We start from the raw sequence: 21939 nt of genomic DNA, 5'->3' as shown, positions 1-21939 counted from the left end.
CCATCAAACACCTCCGAATACTCCCAAAAAAAACACTACTGATTACTACCAAATCACCACTGAATACTACCAATCACCGTCAAAATCACCAGAAACTAAGTTTAACATCACCATCTAACATCCTTTTTATAGAAATCCCCTCAAATCACTATAACCAAGAACTCCCTCCCCATTTGGCGCATAAAAAAAAAAGCATGAACACAAACCTAATACGCAAACACTTAGTACATGATCACCATCAACTGAAAACATATCTTATACACACACATAATATAAGACAATCACCAACTACAATCACCCATGTTCACTTACCTCAAAATCACTAATATCACAGAAAACAATAATTTTTATAAACATTTCACACACACACACACACAAAAAAAAAATCATATTTGACAATATCTAAGCGCACTCACCTCACTACCACCAACACACGATGTCTCACCTCACAGGACCGACGAGGTCACCTCCAGTGACGTCACACTCCCATTGTGTTACTTGGTGGTTGGTAACATCACACCTAACCCCCTTGTTTCAACCTGTTGTACCCTACATTATCTAAGAACACTATATCCAAGACGATTACCAGATTTTATGATCCCCAACACCAAGATCACAGAAAACACACATTTTTATAATTATTCACACAAAAATCACGATCACCAATTCCATATCATGTTTACCGTCATCTATCAACACTAATCACCAAGATCACCAAAAAATCTAAGATCATGCATCTCAAAACTACTATGATCACTGAAAACACTTATTTTTTAAACATTCGCACAAAAATAAGACATACACAAAAATACCACAACACTTCCACCAACATCTATAACATAACATGAGCACTATAACATATCACTATCACAAAAAAAAATAATACACAAACACCCACATATTATACATTTCAATTGGAAATTTAAGACATGAGACATACACACCAAATCTAAGACATTCACCTCCAACTAAGACATACACATCACCCTTAAAACTTCCTTCCTTATTCATTCCGCATATCTCCTAGAGCTGTTTTAACCCCGACGGTTCCATCACGACGTAGGAGCCAGAGTGTAGTAGGTGGTGTTGGAGTGGTGATGGTTCCTCTGGCTCCTACGTCGTGATGGAACCGTCGGGGTTAAAACAGCTCTAGGAGATATGCGGAATGAATAAGGAAGGAAGTTTTAAGGGTGATGTGTATGTCTTAGTTGGAGGTGAATGTCTTAGATTTGGTGTGTATGTCTCATGTCTTAAATTTCCAATTGAAATGTATAATATGTGGGTGTTTGTGTATTATTTTTTTTTGTGATAGTGATATGTTATAGTGCTCATGTTATGTTATAGATGTTGGTGGAAGTGTTGTGGTATTTTTGTGTATGTCTTATTTTTGTGCGAATGTTTAAAAAATAAGTGTTTTCAGTGATCATAGTAGTTTTGAGATGCATGATCTTAGATTTTTTGGTGATCTTGGTGATTAGTGTTGATAGATGACGGTAAACATGATATGGAATTTGTGATCGTGATTTTTGTGTGAATAATTATAAAAATGTGTGTTTTCTGTGATCTTGGTGTTGGGGATCATAAAATCTGGTAATCGTCTTGGATATAGTGTTCTTAGATAATGTAGGGTACAACAGGTTGAAACAAGGGGGTTAGGTGTGATGTTACCAACCACCAAGTAACACAATGGGAGTGTGACGTCACTGGAGGTGACCTCGTCGGTCCTGTGAGGTGAGACATCGTGTGTTGGTGGTAGTGAGGTGAGTGCGCTTAGATATTGTCAAATATGATTTTTTTTTTGTGTGTGTGTGTGTGTGAAATGTTTATAAAAATTATTGTTTTCTGTGATATTAGTGATTTTGAGGTAAGTGAACATGGGTGATTGTAGTTGGTGATTGTCTTATATTATGTGTGTGTATAAGATATGTTTTCAGTTGATGGTGATCATGTACTAAGTGTTTGCGTATTAGGTTTGTGTTCATGCTTTTTTTTTTATGCGCCAAATGGGGAGGGAGTTCTTGGTTATAGTGATTTGAGGGGATTTCTATAAAAAGGATGTTAGATGGTGATGTTAAACTTAGTTTCTGGTGATTTTGACGGTGATTGGTAGTATTCAGTGGTGATTTGGTAGTAATCAGTAGTGTTTTTTTTGGGAGTATTCGGAGGTGTTTGATGGTGTTTTTTTTTTGAAGGTGTTCAAATGATGTGCAGAGCATTTTTTGAAGAAGATCAGTGGTGTTCAGAGTTGGTTCAAAGTTAGTCAGTGTTTAGGTTAGGTTAGGATAGGTTAGGTTAGGATAAGTTAGGTTAGGTTAGGTTAGGTTAGGTTAGGTTAGGTTAGGTTGGGACAGGTTAGGATAGGTTAGGTTAGGTTAGGTTAGGTTCGGTAGGTTAGGTAAGGTTAGGTTAGGTTAAGTTAGGTAGTATTCGAGGTGTTTGATGGAGTTAGGTTAGGTTAGGATAGGTTAGGTTAGGTTAGGTTAGAGGTGTTTGATGGAGTTAGGTTGGGTTAGGTTAGGTTAGGTTAGGTTAGGATAGAGGTGATTGATGGAGTTAGGTTAGGTTCGGTTAGGTGAGGTTAGGTTAGGTTAGGAATTAGGTTAGGTTAGGTTAGGTTAGGTTAGGATAGACAGTTGGTCTGGAAAGAGATGATTTTCTACCTTGGATGTTACCCGCATTACATGGCGCCTGTCTGTCCTGAGTTGACGCAGGTGTTATGTTCTACCTTGGGTGTGAAGCGCATTACACCATGTGTTGGGGTGACCCACAATGAGTCTCTCAGAGCGAGGACAGTGCTTCTATTCGGAAATCGAGTAAATATTTCTACCATTGAGTGTGTTTTACCAACAAGAAAATAATGTTCGATTTTACGATAAAGTTTTCAAAACTAATTTGGAAATATCCAAAAATGGAGTCGTTCAAAGTAATTCTGGAGTACTCTAATGTATTTTGGAAGTGTTCCAATATATTTTAGGTTAGGTTAGGATAGGTTCGGCTAGGTTAGGTTAGGTAAGGTTAAGATAGGTTAGGTTAGGTTAGGTTAGGGTAGGTTAGGTTAGGTTAGGTTAAGTTAGGTTAGGCTAGGTTAGGTTAGGTTAGGTTGGGTTAGGTTAAGTTAGGTTAGGTTAGGTTAGGCTAGGTTAGGTTAGGTAAGGTTAGGTTAGGGTAGGTTCGGTTAGGTTAGGTTAGGTTAAGTTAGGTTAGGTTAGGCTAGGTTAGGTTAGGTTAGGATAATTTAGGTAAGGTTAGGTTAGGTTAGGCTAGGTTAGGATAAGTTAGGTTAGGTTAGGTTAGATTAGGTTAGGATAAGTTAGGTTAGGTTAGGCTAGGTTAGGGATGTGTGTGTGTGTGTCTGTGTGTGTGTGTGGGGGATGTGGGATGTGGGTGATGTGGGATGTGGGTGTTGTTGTCGAACTAGAGATACCGAAAAGACGTTATAAGTGGGTTGTTTTTGTGACTTTTTCTGATGTAGTGTGGCCCCTTATTAACTTTAATGAACTAAAAGGGTTAAAACGAGAAAAAAATGGGGGGTGTGGGTGTTGTGACTTTCTGATGAAATTAGATAAAACGAGAAAAAATTGTGGGTTGTGGGTGTTGTGGGATGTGGGTGTTGATCTTAGTTTATGGTGATTTTGGTGGTGTTTTGAGTGTATTCAGTGGTGTTTTAGTATTCAGTGGTGTATTTGGGAGTACTCAAATGGTGTTTTTGGAAGTGTTTCAGTGTTGTTTGGAAATGTTCAAAGGTGTTCAAAGGTGTTTTGAGTGTGTTCAAATGTTGTTTTTTTGAAGGTGATTAAGGGTGTTCAAGGGTGTTTTGAAGGTGTTCGAAGGTGTTTTGAGGTTATTCAAAGGTGTTTTGAGTGTGTTCAAATGATTATGAGAGTGTTTTGAATGTGATCAAAGGTGTTTTGAAGGTGTTCAAAGGTGTTTTGAAGGTGTTGAAGGGTGTTTTGAGTGTGTTCAAGGGTGTTTGAAGGTGTTGAAGGGTGTTTTGATTGAATTCAGCGGTGTTTTAGTAGTAATCAGTGGTGTAATTGGGAGTACTCAAATGGTGTTTTTGGAAGTGTTTCAGTGTTGTTTGGAAATGTTCAAAGGTGTTCAAAGGTGTTTTGAGTGTGTTCAAATGTTGTTTTTTTGAAGGTGATCAAGGGTGTTCAAGGGTGTTTTGAAGGTGTTCAAAGGTGTTTTGAGGCTATTCAAAGGTGTTTTGAGTGTGTTCAAATGATTATGAGAGTGTTTTGAATGTGTTCAAAGGTGTTTTGAAGGTGTTCAAAGGTGTTTTGAAGGTGTTGAAGGCTGTTTTGAGTGTGTTCAAGGGTGTTTGAAGGTGTTGAAGGGTGTTTTGATTGAATTCAGCGGTGTTTTAGTAGTATTCAGTGGTGTAATTGGGAGTACTCAAATTGTTTTTTTTTTTTTGGAAGTGTTTCAGTGTTGATTGGAAATGTTCAATGGTGTTTTTGAAGGTATTCAAGAGTGTTTTGAAGGTGTTCAAGGGTGTTTGAAGGTGTTGAAGGGTGTTTTGATTGAATTCAGTGGTGTTTTTTTAGTATTCAGTGGTGTAATTGGGAGTACTCAAATTGTGTTTTTTGGAAGTGTTTCAGTGTTGATTGGGAATGTTCAAAGGTGTTCAAAGGTGATTTGAGTGTGTTCAAATGTTGTTTTTTGAAGGTGATCAAGGTTGTTTGAAGGTGTTCAAGGGTGTTTTGAAGGTGTACAAATGATTATGAGAGTACTTTGATTGTTCAAAGTAAAGTGTTTGAGTTAGTTTTTGTGACTTTTTTTCTGATGTATTGTGTCCCCTTAATAACTTTAATGAACTAAAAGGGTAAAAAACGAGAAAATGCCTAGTCTGGAGACTGAGGGATGAGTTGTAATTTAATGAAATGTGTAAGTGCAGATAAATTAGAGATGTCAAATCTTATTTGGGAGTACTCAAATAGTGTTTTTGGAAATGTTCAAAGGTGTTCAAAGGTGTTTTGAAGGTGTTGAAGGGTGTTTTGATTGAATTCAGCGGTGTTTTTTTAGTATTCAGTGGTGTAATTGGGAGTACTCAAATTGTGTTTTTTGGAAGTGTTTCATGGTGATTTTGGTGGTGTTTTGAGTGTATTCAGTGGTGTTTTAGTATTCAGTGGTGTATTTGGGAGTACTCAAATGGTGTTTTTGGAAGTGTTTCAGTGTTGTTTGGAAATGTTCAAAGGTGTTCAAAGGTGTTTTTGAGTGTGTTCAAATGTTGTTTTTTTTTTTTTTTGAAGGTGATCAAGGGTGTTCAAGGGTGTTTTGAAGGTGTTCAAAGGTGTTTTGAGGTTATTCAAAGGTGTTTTGAAGGTGTTCAAGGGTGTTTATGTGAGTATTCAAAGGTGTTTTTTGAAGGTGTACAAATGATTATGAGAGTACTTATGAAGGTGTTCAAATGATGTGCAAGAGTACTTATGAAGGTGTTCTGGGAGTATTTAGAGGTGATTTTGGGGGTGTTCGAATGATGTTTTGGAGTATTTCAGTGATGTTTTGAAATGTATAAAGGTATTTTTGTGAGTATTCAAATGATTTAAGAGAGTGTTTTGAAGGTGTTCAAAGTAAAAGTGCGTATTAACTTCGTAATATGTAAAATTGTGACTGGTGAATTTATCGAAAAGTGGTTATAAGTGTTGTGGTGACTTTCTGATGTACTGTATCCCCTAATTAACTTTAATGAACTAAAAGGGTTAAAACGAGAAAAATTGGGGGTTATGAGTGAAAATTGTGAGGTGTTGGTTGGAGTGTGAGGGTTCGGGAGGGTGGGGAGGAGGTTACTTCGTGGGGGAGTGACCTGAGATGAAATAGTTACAAAAATGTCTAGACTTGTGTTGTAAAGAAATTGTTGGATTGTTGTGGGTATTAACGAAACAAAAATGTGAAATTATTTGGATTAACCTGGGTTAAGAGTGAAAATGTTTTCCCTATGTTGTATATGAAATGCATTGGTTGTATAATAAATAGTGTTATCCTGCATTTTAAGTTATTGTCTGAACGACAAGATTCAGCCTGTGTGTGTGGGGGTCATCGCGTGACGTCACTGACCGCCGAGTAAACACAGGTGGGGTGACGTCACACTTGTTTAGACCTGTAGTAAGCATGCCCCATAGGAGGAGTTCATTTGAATGCTTACCCCCAGAGGGGGGAATCCAAAAACTTGATCCAAGGAGATGGAGACTTGGTATTATTGAGAAATTTTGGGGTGGGAGTGAAAGTGAGAGGGGTAATCCAAAAATTTGATCCAAGGAGATGGAGAATTTCGAAAACCCATAGGGGGGATCCAAAAAATTTGATCCGAGGAGATCATAAGAATTTCGAAACCCCCATAGGGGGGAATCCAAAAACTTGGTAATATCGAGAAATTTGAGGTGGGAGTGAAAGTGGGAGGGGGATCCGAGGAAGTGGAGACTTTGATATTGAGAAATTGTTTGGGGATGGGGGGTGAAAGGAGGGGTACCCCAAAAACTTGATCCGAGGAATTGGAGAATTTCGAAAACCCCATAGGGGGGAATCCAAAACTTGTATTATCGAGAAAAATTTGAGGTGGGGGGTGGGTGAAAGTGGGAGGGGTAATCCAAAAATTTGATCCAAGGTGATCATAAGAAATTCAAAACCCCCATAGGGGGGAATCCAAAACTTGTATTATCGAGAAATTTTTGGGATTGGGGGGTGAAAGTGGGAGGGGGAACCTTAAAAATTTGATCTGAGGAGATGGAGAATTTCGAAAACCCCCATAGGGGGGGGGGAATGCAAAAACTTGGTAATATTGAGAAATTTTGGGATGGGGGTGAAAGTGAGAGGGGGAACCTTAAAAACTTGATCCGAGGAGATGGAGAGCACAAGAAAATGAAATTCAAAAAAAATTCGAAAAAAATCGGAAAAAAATTCGAGGCGCGGGGGCGATCCGGATGACGCTGCAGAAGGCGCAGCAGAAGGCGCGGGCGGGGCTCGCGAAGGGCGCGGGCGGGCGCGCGGGCGGGGCGGGGCGCGCGGGCGGGCGCGCGGGCGGGCGCGCGGGCGGGGGGTCGCGAAGGGCGCGGGCGCGCGGGGCGGGGGTCGCGAAGGGGGGGGTCGTGGGGCGGGGGTACTGGTTGGGGGGTCAAGGGTGAGGTAGTCTCGAGGGCGAGGTCATGGTCAAAACCGGAAGTAACACCTAGGTGTGAAAAGGTGACCCTCCAGCTGCTGGTCCTAGACCGGAAGGGTGCGCTCAGTGGAACGCCTAAACCGGAAGGGTGCGCCCAGTGGAAGGCCTAAACCGGAAGGGTGCGCCCAGTGGAAGGCCCTAAACCGGAAGGGTGCCCCCAGTGGAAAAATCGACTACTTATATATATATATATATATATATATATATATATATATATATATATATATATATATATATATATATATAAAGTATAAATTAGTGGATAGTACTGTGGGTCTAGAGAGGACTTGTGAAGTGGTGCAGAAACTCGGGCTGAGATATTCCCTTATTAGAATTCTATGCCCACATTTTAATCAGTATCTCCATTACTCGGATGATCAATATTCTGGTATATCATCTCTTACACAGCTGTACACAGCGCTGTATGACTCAAGTGATTTTAGGACAAGCGTTTTTAACATTACTACTAATAATAATGCTACTGCTACTACTAATTCTATCTACTACTTACTTCTACTACGACTGCTAGCTACTATTGCTGCCCCACTATTACTATTGAGTGCTACTACTACTACTACTATTACTAAAACTGCTGCTACTACTAATAATAATTATAACCAACAGGCCTCCTGCAGTGTGCCTCCTTTCTTATGTTCTTATGTAATAATAGCTACATAATTCCTATTTAGATACTCAGTAGTATATATATATATATATATATATATATATATATATATATATATATATATATATATATATATATATATATATATATATATATATATATATTTTCTTAATAGGAAGGTTTTTTAAATTCAGGCGATACAAACAAGTAACCAGAACATCAGGACTCACAAAAAAAAAATCTAAGAAAAATGTGAAACCATTAATTGTGTAATTGTTGCTTGGCAGTTGTTTAGGCATTAAAATTTTGACATATGCAGTCTTTACCTTGCTTAACTGGTGACCAAAATTCAGTTGGTTCTTGCACGCCATCCAGTTAACACGAAAAGGATCCTTCAAACAAGATCCATTTATTTGTATTATCATGCAGAAGGGGGGATGCAGTGGCAAGGTGCTATGTGTGTGTGTGTGTACTCACCTAATTGTGTGTGTGTGTGTGTGTGTGTGTGTGTGTGTGTGTGTGTGGTGTGTGTCTGTGTGTGTGTGTGTGTGTGTATAATCATCGAACGCCATGTTAATAGCTAAAATGTCAATAGATATTGCCTAATTCTCTGGGTGTGTCAATTTACTAACTCACAGGGCCGTGTCATCTGCTAAAATATCTGTTAATATTATAGAATTTCGGAAATGCAGGGTTTGCACGTGGAATGTAGCACTTTCACCAGTTAAAATATATATTGTTAAATGTTTGTCTTAATATACAAACGAGATAGAGCTCTGTCCACAGTTTATTATATAGTATTTGCAATGTTTCCTTGAGTTTTCATTGCAGGAAAATAGGAGGTTCATTTGTACAACCATTAGCGGTGTACAACCACTAAAATGTATAGTGTGGTTGTACTAGTAGTGAGGTGTACAACCATTAGGAGACAATCGTTATGGTTGTACATGTGATATATATTGTGATAAACACAGTTTTTTACTTGCAGCATAATGAGATGTATCTGTAAAGCTATATATATCGACCAAGGTATTCTGGTATTTTTTTTTTCACTTGTAAATGTGAAAGAGAGAAACATGGCATCGCTCGAGTGGGAGAAATAGATAAATGTTGGAGTAGCTGAGATAGTAGGGAAGGTTGACCCTTGAATAGGAAAAAGTGACCCCTGAACGAGGAAAGACTGACCCTTCAACGAGGAAAGACCGACCCCTGAGCGAGAAAAGACTAACCCTTCAACGAAGAAAGACTGACCTCTGAGCGAGAAAAGACTAATCCTTCAACGAGGAAAGACTGACCCTTCAATGAGGAAAGACTGACCCCTGAGCGAGAAAAGACTAATCCTTCAACGAGGAAAGACTGACCCTTCAATGAGGAAAGACTGACCCCTGAGCGAGAAAAGACTAACCCTTCAACGAGGAAAGACTGACCCCTGGCGAGGAAAGACTGACCCCTGGCGAGGAAAGACAGACTCCTCAACGAGGAAAGCTGACCCCTTAACTAGAGGATCAGCTATAAGAGATTGGTCTTACGAGTTGAAGAACTCAACTTAATGTCTGGAGTTGGTGAGGGTTGATCTTCCAATTACAGGAAAACTTGTCTTATATTAGGTAGGAGATTTATCTTAACTCGGGAGGCTCGTCTTTCAAGTTAGGACGATTTTATTTATGTCTTATATTGTGGGAAGTTGATCTCTCTGAAGTTAGGAGAAAGTGACACCAAGATAGGGAAAATTGATATCAAGTTAGGGGAAATTGATCTTTGAAGCTAGTGGAAATTGATTTCTCAAATTATAGAAGACTAAACTCTAGTCTGAGAGAAAATTCATCTAGTCTCTGAAAGAGACTATCTCCTGTTTGACAGGAAGACTGTTATCTCCACCGGGGGAAGCTGATCTCTTGACGGAGGGGAGACTTGATATATCTGCTGCAATATTGGCTTGTGTTGTGTAGGACATACAGATAATTGGAGTGGCGAGGCGTGAGGTGTAGGTGTGCAGTATAGGAGAAGAGGGAAAGGAGAAGGGTAGAGAATAGGAGAAGAGGTAGAGAAGAGGATACAGGGGACAAGGTAGACCGACAGGGTCCTTGTATGTGAGTGTGAAACAGAAGCCTGTTTAGAGGTTTTGACTGGCAGGATTGTTGTCTCGTGAGCACGTAAGTTGGCAAGTTACCTGGATGTTAGTAACCTGAAGTCGATACCGGAAGCACCCGCCCCCCGTCCCCGCCCCCGCCCGCCAACTGTTGGTACTAGTCCCATGCAGTTGACCTTAGGCACCACAGCCCAGCTGATCAGGAACTGACCTTGAAAAGTTTATTCCTCCTTACGTACAATCAGTGTGCATTTATCTTATTCCCGCAATTTTTCCTTTATAGTTTGTGAGTTAGGTAAATGCACACCTATTCAACTTAATCAGTATTGAAGATAACGTTTCGCCCATTTGGGGCGTATATACGGGGGAAGAGGGGGGTTAGAGGTTGTATTAGTTAAGGTGTCTTAAGCAATGTTGTGTGCTAGAATCTTAGTGATAATGAAGTTGCCTTTATTCTGTATAACAGTACAACAATACTCTTACAACCTGAGAGAGAGAGAAAACTTGTTGTGAGTTTAGTGTACTTGTCTCCTGGTTAGCGGACGGAGGATCGAGTTAAACAGTACCGGTTTAGTTTATATAAAAATATTTTTTTACATTTCCGTTTTATGAGGCTTTGTTTTAAACCGGGCAACGGGGGCGATGATCCCCAGATAAACGGATGAAGGGGTAAAGGGTGGGTAAGAAGCATTGAAGGTTGGCAAGAGGTTAAAAAACTATCCAAGACGAGAGGAAGTGTTTGGAAGGTAAGAATATAAACCTTTAATCTCACACCTCCAGTGATCAGCGTTCACATATAAACGTTTCCCGATTTTCATATTAGTGGTATACAATGAATAAGATAAATAAGATAAATATACAACACTTACGTATCTTTACTGCTGGAACCTTTGGTCAATAAAGATACCTAAGTGTTGATTATGTGTCTTATTGATAGGTTCCTGAATTTCTTTGACCTAAGTTAACCTAAAATAAAGAAAATAGCCTTTGAAAATTTGCAGCATGCTTCAGGAAATTGACGTTTGGAGTTATGTTAGGAAATTGAGGTAGTAAAATGAGGACATGTTAGAATATAAAGCAGACGGAGATAATAGAAGTGAATCTGAGAGTCTGTACTAATAATCTTGAATAGGAAGGTATGGAGTTAAGACTGAGTTTATTACAGACAGGACAGGGACTTCGTTTTATGAAGGGAAAGGAGGAGGAGAGAAAGGAAAAGTAGGATTAGCGAGGAAGATGAAAGCTGAGAGAGAGAGAGAGAGAGAGTCATTTCAACAGAGCCTTCAACAAAGGAGGGATGTGGGTGGCCTTACTGTTATGTACAAGGCCAATATTGTCAAAGTACCACACTTGGCTCCACTTCGAGGACAGCGAGAAGCAAGCTTCTAGACCACAAGACGGGCAGAAAGCAGCAACTTCGCTCTTACTGTACCCTTCTCCAGAACATCACTTCATCTGAGATCATTTATCCCCAGGATGACTCGAGTATGGAACACATTTGTACAGCATTATGATGTCAGCGAGATAAAGTCAGTTGATCAAATGAAAATGCTGGCCCACAGATGGCTCCAACTTCATCCTGTTCCCTACTTGTATGTCTCATAACAATAAAAATGCTTTCAAATGAGCTGATGTAGGTAACAGCTCTTAGCTTGTCAATGAAGTTAGGAATCCTTAACCTGTAAATAGCTTGTCAATAAAGCTAGGGATCCTCACCCTAACCTTGTCAAACCCTGTGTAAAAGAGAGAGAGAGGGAGGGTGGGAGGGAGAGGTAGGTAGGTAAGGTAGGGTTTATCCCTCTTCCCCAACATGAGAGTTAAGAGTCGACTGAAATATCGACAGGCGTGTCATTCGTATAGATCTCTCTGGTCCTCGGTCCATCCTTTTGTTTTTATATATAGAACAAGAAGAGATTGGAAAGAGAAGAGAAAACGTGAGGTAAGAGGATTCCTGGGAATAGAGAAAGGGCATCAATGGGAATGGCAGCCTTAGGAGATATTGCAAGGGCTTCCTAATTCCTGACGGCACTGGGGGGGGGGAGTGGATTATACTGTACAGGGAAGATACAGGAAGGAACCACTGTGGTTACCTGAAACATGCTGCTGATTGTATGTTTTGGTGATTGGTGTCTTATGAGAGAGAGAGGGGGGGGGGGTGGGGGGAGTTGTGGTAATGGTAATGGTGGTAGTTATGGTGTTAGAGAGGGAGGGTGACAGTGAGGGGAAGTGGTAGAAAGAAAACTGAGGCAAAGAGAAATTGAAGTAGAGGAACAGGAAGAGGTAGGTGGGGGGAGGAGATAGAAATGGGCAGGAAGAATATGGGGCGGGTTGAAAAAGAAGTAGGTAGGAGGCAGAAATAATAGGAAAAGAGTGTAGCAGGGAGAGAAAGAGGCAAGAAGAGAGGAAGGTAGTGGCGGAAGATGCATGGAACGCGTTTCGTAAAGGCAATGAGTGAAATACGTAAGGTGAGAGAAAAAGTGAGAAATGGGTAGAATGAGAGAGAGAGAGTGTGGGACAGACATTGCGATAGAAGAGTAGGGTGAGTGGGAGGCAGGCTCACAGAAAGCCATCCAGGGAAAAAAGCAGACAGAAGAAAGATTGATGGAACGAGAAAAATAGAATATACGGTTTGTATTCCTGCATGATTTTATAGATGTATGTCCTCTTTGTGTTGTGCAGGAGTCAATTCAACGTTCCTGTCTCTTAACTACTATCAACCAGCTCTACTGATTTCTGGTCTCCGATGCTCAGTTACTTCTACTTTTGAAAATTTTATGATCACTTACACCATATAGGTCTAGTTTGTTATTCTTACCCAAACAAGCATGACAAAAAATATTTCGTAACGTCCCTATCGTTCAAATGCATCTTAAGCTGAGATTCTGTGTAGCCTTGCTCCATGTCCTCGCATCTGGAAACAGCTTGTGTGTATGGTAGGGAAGTTCACAAAATTCTTAGCTAAATACAGAGTGAAACCAGAGATGTTTTAGAGACTGTTGTCAATTATAGTCCATGTTGCGTATACCAAAAGAACAAAACGCAAGGGGACACTGTCACATGCAACAGTTGAAACGCTCTGCTGCAGAATTCATTGCGGCGTTAAATCTTGAAAATGACCCTAATGAGGCGTTCGTGGAGACAAGAAAATTCCAAGATAATGCTAACATGTTGTTTTGGAAGGTCCCAGTACTGGACGACGACTGTGGAAGGCCACTGTGCCAACAACTGTTTTGAAAGACCACTGTGCTCCCTTTAGTTTTCGAAGGTCACTGTGGCAACAATAGTTTTCGAGGATCACTGTGAGAACAGATAGTTTTGCAAGGTCACTGAGCCAACAGATGGTTTTTCAAAGCTAAAAATTATTTAGTGATTGAAGAAGTTATTGACATCAAAGAGAAAGTTTTTCAACTTTCCGTCTCAGTCTGATGAGAGCACTATTACATCCTTAAAAAGTGGCTTATTGCTGGTTATAAAACTAGGACAGAAGACACGTTCGTGAACAAGCTTGTATTCTGACAACGTTTCGTTCTGTGTAGAGTTGAGTAAAGTCACAACTTGATAAAGCTCCACACAGAGCCAAACAATGTCCCAATAAATACTTCTGCAACGTGTGTCTTGTCTTCACTGTTGTCGTCATTACATCATGAAAATAGTTGTTCTTGCTTTCTCCCTGAAGTCCAGACAGTGATCATTACAAGGGTGATCATTTAAGTTCTTTACCGCCGTGGAAGCTGAACTTGCAGTGCTCGGTAGTCAAGATCATGTGTTCTAGTTTCTGGGATGTTAAAGGTGTGGTAACCATTGGCTACATCCCACACCAGCAACTCCGCCTCTGGTGCTGCTTCGTGACACAACAACTTGGCTACTCTGTTGACAGTGTCTTGGCGTTCATTATTCTTTGCTTTCGGTGATGTACCTGATTTTATAATAGTCTGTTAAAACTGCCTTTCCTTTTTCTTGTGTCTTATGACAGTTCGCTGTTCAATTTATAATCTTTTAAATACGAATATTTCAGTTATATTTTTCTGTTTAGTGGCAAATGTTGTATTTAACTCGTATTTTTTTCATGGACGGTAAATTGAGGTCTTTTCAGTTACAGATTTTGGTACTTCTAGGACAGCTCAGAATAATTCTCACAATTTGATTGGAAAGTTGCTTGAGCTATATGATTTGTTTGCACAGTCCATATGTGATCCCTCAACCCCTGTACGTTATGCAGTGCCTGGGAAATTGGAGATAATTGGTTTCATTTGAAGAACACTATTATTATATAAACTGTACACCCTTCTTTGCCCTGACACTGATGATTCACTGCCTCACCATTACAAGTTGCATTTAGCGCCGTGAACACAATGAGGAGAACATTGTGTCAATATAGTGATCTCAGACTTGTTAACGTCTTGCCAGAAGATAACAGAACACTGCTGGAACAAGTGTACAAGTCTTTAAGAGAAAACTAAACAATTTCTTCCGTCAAGTGCCAGATCAACTAAGCTGTAGCAGATGTATAAGTAACCAGCCCCCCCCCCAACCCCTACCTTCCCAAGAGCAACAGCCTGGTTGACCAGACAAGCCTGGTTCACTGCTGGACTCTGAAGTAAAAAAAAATTGGAAGCCCATCAAAGGTCTATCAAAGGAAGTTAAATATAATGTCATCTGTAATCTTCATTTTATCGTTAACTTAAATACACAGACACTTGCAGTTTTAGAGTAAAGTTCCTACCAACATGTCAAATTTCGTAATAATGTTCTAAACTTTCGTTTTTGATAGTGATATTCCAGATCCCACGAATCTACGTTTTGCATCAAGTTCTTTCAGTGCTAGATTGATTACCATGGCATGGGGATTGAAGCAATATATCAGCGCACCATCCATGGAGCGCACCAGCACAATACTTGATCTGAAAGACATGAACAGTGAATGGTATTTTTAAAAGGGCTGAGACTCGAATTTTTTTGAACTCATTTACTTCCTGTATACGTTAAAGATAAATTATATGCTAACCCTAAACCCATATGGGTCATTAAGCTTGTTTATTCATCATGTTTTATTATATGTATATACCCTCAAGGATGGGTCCTTGACGCTGGTGAGGGGCTCTTGATGTAGGGAATTGGATGTGTTCCAGTTCCCTGAAGTGAGCCTGAATGCCTTCCATCCCCCCCACACACACAGGCGCTGTATAATACCTACGGGTTTAGCGCGCCCCATGACAATGTATATATTACTAATTAAAAATGTGATTAGAAACAGAAAAGGAAAGATGTAAGCAGATCAAGTTTAAAAAACGAAGAGATAACTGATGAACACAGAGACTAAACACAATAGAACGACAGGGTATAAAAAACGTGTTTTGTGTCAGGCGTATGGCAGAAAATATACCAGAAATCATCTTCAAGATTGTGGAGTTTTCCTCTAAGCGCTCAACTTCGTGCTCCTTTTCAAATATTCATGAAGTCAAAATCTTTGCCATTAATGTTTGAAGTTAAAGTAGTGATTGTTCATCATTTTTTTTAAGTAAAGAGTCACTAGCAGAATTATTGCTGTGCTGTATATCCATGAAATGTGATTATTTTTAATGCTGCTGTTTTATCCTGTGTCTCTTTAGAAACTTTGGAAACTAAATTTTGTGCGATTAAGGTTTTTAATCTTGTATGAGTGGAGCCTTTGTAACCTAAGTGCTGCAAACTTGGCTCGTTACTGGCAAACTTGAGGTAAAATGATAATGCAGGGAACGGCAGGCTGGACCCACCACCACTTAACACTTAAGTGACTGTGATAAAGCCAAGGTGTAGGACTAGTGACGTGTGGCACATGTTCACGCTCATCTTACTCTCTCCTTCATCTCATTTTTTCCTCTATATCCTCCTCCGATGTTTCAGCGTTCGTCCCACTTGTCCTTCACGCATATTCAAGCTTCGTCCAGTCATATCTGTCGTGGGTCTGCACCATCACCCTCAGGCTCTCTCGGCTTGAGTCGTTGTTCTTTTCCTTTTAACTGGCGAGTCACACGATCCATCATTATTCTGCTCCTTCACGCATCTCCTCTGCCCCTCATCTCCATAACTATCCTCCCCTCAAACCGGGTCCACTCTCCTCTATCATCTCCTCCACTCACCTCCATCATCTCCACTCACCTCCATCATCTCCGCTCACTTCCATCATCTCCCCGTTGCTGCACTGCACATTACATCAAGGGTACAGCATAATTTATAATTCTTGCGTCACAAGCTGACCACACCCGTGACAATGTTATATTCACTACGTTGTTCATGTTTCCCCAGGGAGCGAGGCAGATTCTGGAGAGGAAGACATGGGGCAGAATGGGAAAAAAAGGATGAAGGGAAACGACGATAAAAACAAAGTGGAGGGTATGTCTAAGACAGGGAGGAAGGAAAATGGGAAGGAGAAAGAGACAGACAAGAAGGGGTATGAGAGAGAGGAAGGGAGAGTTGAAAAAAACTGAGAGACCATCTGTCGCTTGGATAGAATGCATAAATTCTGGTCGATCCATATTCACCTGTGGAAAAATAATGTGGGCAGCATGTGGACCCCTGCACCTTTCTTGGCCTTAACAAATTGTATTCTTCAGTTGCTCGCAAAGTCTGTACTTACTTCATATACTATGTCTCTCATAATATGTCAAATTATATTTCGTCTATTATTTTTATATTATTATTATTATTATTATTATTATTATTATTGGTTGTCAGGTTAACCCTTGTGGGTAATTTCGTTTACGAAGTGGTGGAGGCTTGATCCACAGTCATCAGGAAATAAACACACACACACTCACACACATGGGGAAGTGGTAAAACATAATTATTAGAGAGCGGCTGGGGAATGGGAAGCTGAGGGAAATTACTCTGGTATCGTCAGTGGTGTTGAAGTTGGGATCTTACGTCTCGCTTAACCCTCTTCAGTTTTACCCATTTTTATTCACCCCTTAAACCTTCATTCCCTTACTCATGACCTTTCATCAGTCCCCTCTCACCCCTTCTTTATCTCGCACCTCTTCATCTCCAGCAGCCTCTCATCTCCACCTTTCAGGTCCCCTCACACTATGTCCCCCTCACCCCTGATTCCCTCACTCAGCCACAGTCTGTAATTTATGCCACTCTCAGATGAAAATTCTCAGGGCCAATCAGACTCCATTCATCCAGGAAAGGGGCGGGGCGCCATCAGGCCGCACCTACCCACCTTCTCTCCCTTTTCCTCTCCCACATCACCCCTTCCTTCATCCTCCAATTCTATCACTCCCTTCCTCTGTCCCCTTTGATTCTTCTCTCCTCCTCTCTTTCATTCCCCTCGCTTTCTCCAGTCATTAAATCTCTCCCTTCCCCTGTAATACCTCTAATCACACTCTCCCTTCCCCTCCCCTTACATCCCTCTATTTTCCCTTTGCTTCCATCCCAGTCTTTCTGTTTCTGTACCCCCTTCCTGTAGACTGCGAGGGAGTGGGTCAGTTGACATGAGCCTTTGATACAAGGTCTCTTGATGAATAAATTATGTAGCGAATTTTTCAGGTTAGTAAGATGAACTGTGTGTGTTTGTGTGTGTGTGTGTGTGTGTGAGGGAGAGAGAGTGAGTGAGTGAGTGAGTGAGTGAGTGTCCACCTATTTGTGTGTGCGCGCGATCACATCTCCGTTCTTGACTGCCATTAACATTGTTTTTGAATCTTTGTTTTGAATTTGCTTTTACTTCATGATCCATCTTATTCTAACTTCTGACATCCTGAGACTAAAGAGGTATTTATATTTCTTTGACTTACATATCTTTTTATCTTTATCTTTTTGTTGCTGGTTATCGCATGTCAAACAATCTGCTTTTGCTTGCAATGTCAAATCCTCTTAGTATTTTTTTAACGTCATAATCATGTTTCTCCCAGCTCTTCTATCCTCTAAGGATATTGAGTTCAGGTTATTAAACTTCTCCTCATTGGGTATTTATCTCGCCCGTGGAACTAATCTGGTTATGAAAGATCTTTTCGAGATTCATCATATTTTGGTGGAACTGCACGCTGGCTGCATCCTCCTCATGTCCACCATCTTGGGTTCGAGTCTCCTATCGTAATGACGTTATTCGTTTGCAAAATATATCGCATCTTTGTATGTATGTGTATACACACACAAACACACACACACACACACACACACACACACACACACACACACACACACACACACACACACACACACACACACACACACACACACACACACATATATATATATATATATATATATATATATATATATATATAATGTCGTACCGAATAGGCAGAACTTGCGATCTTGGCTTAAATAGCAACGCTCATCTTGCCATATAGGACAAGCGAAAATTTGTGTATGCAATAATTTCGCCAAAAGCATTCTGAACCTAACGAAAAAAACATATATTTCACTGTGTTTGTTTAGTATTAAATTATTGTAAACAAATCTAAAATATATATAGTTGGGTTAGGCTAAAATAAATTGTTCTTGTTATAATAAGCTTAGGTAAGTTTTCTAAGATTCTTTTGGTGCAAAATTAAAATTTTTTACATTAACATTGATGAAAAAATATATCTTTAAACGTACAAGAGAAAATTTTAGAAAGGACTTAATTTTAAATGAGTTCTTGCTAATTGACCAGTTTTACATATTCGGCAAGACATTATATATATATATATATATATATATATATATATATATATATATATATATATATATATATATATATATATATATATATATATATATAAAACTGGAAAAACTTTATTTTTCTTCTGGGGTTAGTTAATTAAAATTCAACGTTTTAATGATACTTGAACATCATTAAGACTGCAAAATATTACATACATATCAGTACAAGATGTACAAGAAGCTGGACAGCTTCCCACCACCCGGGTTGTGATGGTTGTGTGGACCTGCGGCGTCTAACATGAGGGGAAGAAAAGACCCTTCGAAATCAGTCACTGGTAAAGCACAGGTAACTATCAAGAAACAGACTTGTTACATGTTACTGACTACATGGAAGCAAAAGCGATCGAGGACAAATAGTACGAATAAAACTGTTTCATTGTAAACACTCCGAATGGAAATTCAACAGTAAGAACCTGAATTAAATGACTGGATCAGCAGTTGCATTATATACGTTGAAATAGCTGTCTCCTCTATTTAGGCTTTCTTGTTGCTTATTGTTTCCTAAGACATTTTTTGTTTTTAAAAGGTGTTTGAGAAGGATTTGGCACCAGAGTAAATGTTAGTATTTTTGTGTGTTTCAGACCTGCTGATCGAGGTACTTGGGGTGTTGACGAGCTACTCCATCACCGTCAAGGAACTCAAAAGTCTCTTCGGCTCCATGAAGGCTGAGCGTGGACGATGGGTGAGTAGGGAACCTGTGGTGTCGGCGAAGTAGTGTTGGATATCTCTCTCTCACACACCTTTTTAATTTTTTTTTATGTTTGTAATTATCTTTTTTTGTCTGTCATGATTTGTACTGATTCCTATTTTTACTGATTTATTAAGATGATTCCGACATAGTCTGTGGAATTTATCGTCGGGTTTGGACGGCCACCAAGGTTGGTCCAGATTGTTGTAAATTTTCTTGTTGCCCTCGTCGTGTGACGAACTTAGTTGCCAAAATGTAGACAAAATATATGTTGATGTAAATTTCACTACTCCATGGAGAAGTGGAAAAGAATCCCTCCTCCTTAAGCCGTTTGTGTCATAAGACGAAAGCAAAAGACTTGGCAGACGATGCACCATCCCCCCAATGAAAAGCAGGGGTGTCACTAGCACGTTAAGAGACCATACAATAAGTGTCAGGGGCCCCGAGACTGTTCAACTGCCTCCCAGCACACATAAGGGGGATTACCAACAGACACCTGGCAATCTTCAAGCTGGCACTGGACAAGCACCTAAAGTCAGTTCCGGATCAGCCGGGCTGTGGCTCGTACGTTGGTTTGCGTGCAGCCAGCAGCAACAGCCTGGTTGATCAGGCTCTGATCCACCAGGAGGCCTGGTCACAGACCGGGCCGCGGGGGCGTTGACCCCCGGAACTCTCTCCAGGTAAACTCCAGGTAAACTCCAGAGGTGCCTAAAATGCCGGAAGTGGCTAGTAATCCCTTCTCTTGTATAAATTACTAAATGTAAAATGAAATAGTTATTTTTTTTTTACATTTCGTTTACCTTTGTTTTTTATTTTTAGGTCACCCTGCCTAGGTGGAAGATGGCTGGTATGTTAAAAAAAATCCACCAAAACAATAATAAATGGTGTTCTGGATCTTCCTCTCATTTTATCTCGCTGTCAGGTTTTCTTTCACACACTCGTCTTGTGTGTGTCTTGTAAGGATATGTATAAACATCTAATTCTTAATCTCTCATGCGCCGATCGACATATTACCACTGCACCCCATTATTAAAAGAATCCTAATTAGGGGTCTTACTAAGCCTCAGAGAGGATTCATTTAGTGTTGGTTGTTCAGTGGGAATGTTTTTGCCTCGCGTCTTAGGGTCGACAAATTGAGGCGCGGGATATTCCTCCCTTGCATTGTAAAATGGCTCTCTGGTCTTATTCTGTTAGCATTTCATATTCTGTTCTTCTGTTTCCTGTCTGTGCTTGGAGTCAAGCGTAATAAAAGGGAGAATAGAAGGCAGAATTTAGGACAAGAGTAATTAGCTAGGAAAGAAAGTTGTCCCTGGGAGGCGAGGAAAAGGTTACCCACAGGTGTTGTGAGGGCAGCACAATGCCTTGCTGGATTAATCTTCATTTGCATAAACACGAAGCCAGGACTGTACACTGCCAGCGCTGGTGCCTACTCTTGTCTTCTTGACCTTAGTGCCTGTGACTTAGGTGGTGGTAAGACCCTTGTGTTACACACACACACACACACACACACACACACACACACACACACACATCTTTCCAACGGGATACCAAATCCTGAGGAAAGACAGAGGGAACAGGGGGGTGGAGGAGTGGCGTTGCTGATCAAAAATCGCTGGAATTTTGATGAGCTGGAGAGAGGAGATAGCGGAGAAGAAAGTGATTACATAGTGGGAACACTTCACTCTGGAGGTCCCAAGGTGGTAATAGCAGTGATGTATAACCCACCACAGAACAGCAGGAGGCCAAGGCAAGAGTACGACGAGAGCAATAGAGCGATGGTTGACACACTGGCTAGAGTGGCCAGAAGAGCTCATGCATGCAGGGCAAAGCTCCTGATCATGGGTGACTTTAACCACAAGGAGATCGATTGGGAGAACTTGGACCCACATGGGGGCCAAGATACATGGAGGGCTAAGATGATGGAGGTGGTACTGGAGAACTTCATGTACCAACACGTAAGGGACACTACAAGAGAGAGAGGAGAGGATGAACCAGCAAGGCTGGACTTAGTATTCACCTTCAGTAGTGCAGATATCGAGGACATCACATATGAAAGACCCCTTGGGGGCCAGTGACCATGTGGTTTTAAGCTTCGAATACACAGTAGAGCTACAAGTGGAGGGAGAAGCAGGAAGGCCAGGACGAATGAAGCCAAACTACAAGAAAGGGGACTACACAGGAATGAGGAACTACCTGAACGGGGTTCAGTGGGACAGAGAACTGGCAGGGAAGCCAGTTAATGAGATGATGGAATATGTAGCAACAAAATGCAAGGAGGCTGAGGAGAGGTTTGTACCCAAGGGTAACAGGATTAATGAAAAAGCCAGGATGAGCCCATGGTTTACCCAAAGGTGCAGGGAGGCAAAAACCAAGTGTGCTAGGGAATGGAAGAAATATAGAAGGCAAAGGACCCAGGAGAATAAGGAGAACAGTCGTAGAGCCAGAAACGAATATGCACAGATAAGAAGGGAGGCCCAAAGACAATATGAAAATGACATAGCAGCGAAAGCCAAATCTGACCCGAAACTGTTGTACAGCCACATCAGGAGGAAAACAACAGTCAAGGACCAGGTAATCAGGCTAAGGAAGGAAGGAGGAGAGACAACAAGAAATGACCGTGAAGTATGTGAAGAACTCAACAAGAGATTCAAAGAAGTGTTCACAGAGGAGACAGAAGGGACTCCAGAAAGACGGAG

General features: G+C 40.6%; 1 protein-coding gene across 2 annotated transcripts in view; it reads left to right on the top strand.

The window, feature by feature from the left end:
- The window catches only part of LOC128699371 (uncharacterized), a 361556-nt gene that overhangs the window by 203873 nt on the left and 135744 nt on the right, over window positions 1–21939 (top strand). For both annotated transcript variants that reach the window (XM_053792044.2, XM_053792045.2), the window contains exon 4: window positions 19137–19237. In XM_053792044.2, the coding sequence (XP_053648019.1) occupies window positions 19137–19237 (101 nt within the window). The remainder of the gene's footprint in view (window positions 1–19136; window positions 19238–21939) is intronic.

The sequence above is a fragment of the Cherax quadricarinatus genome, chromosome 61, assembly GCF_038502225.1.
Source record: "Cherax quadricarinatus isolate ZL_2023a chromosome 61, ASM3850222v1, whole genome shotgun sequence".
NCBI classification, from domain to species: Eukaryota; Metazoa; Arthropoda; class Malacostraca; order Decapoda; family Parastacidae; genus Cherax; species Cherax quadricarinatus.
This window is presented reverse-complemented; position numbering and strand designations above follow the sequence as displayed.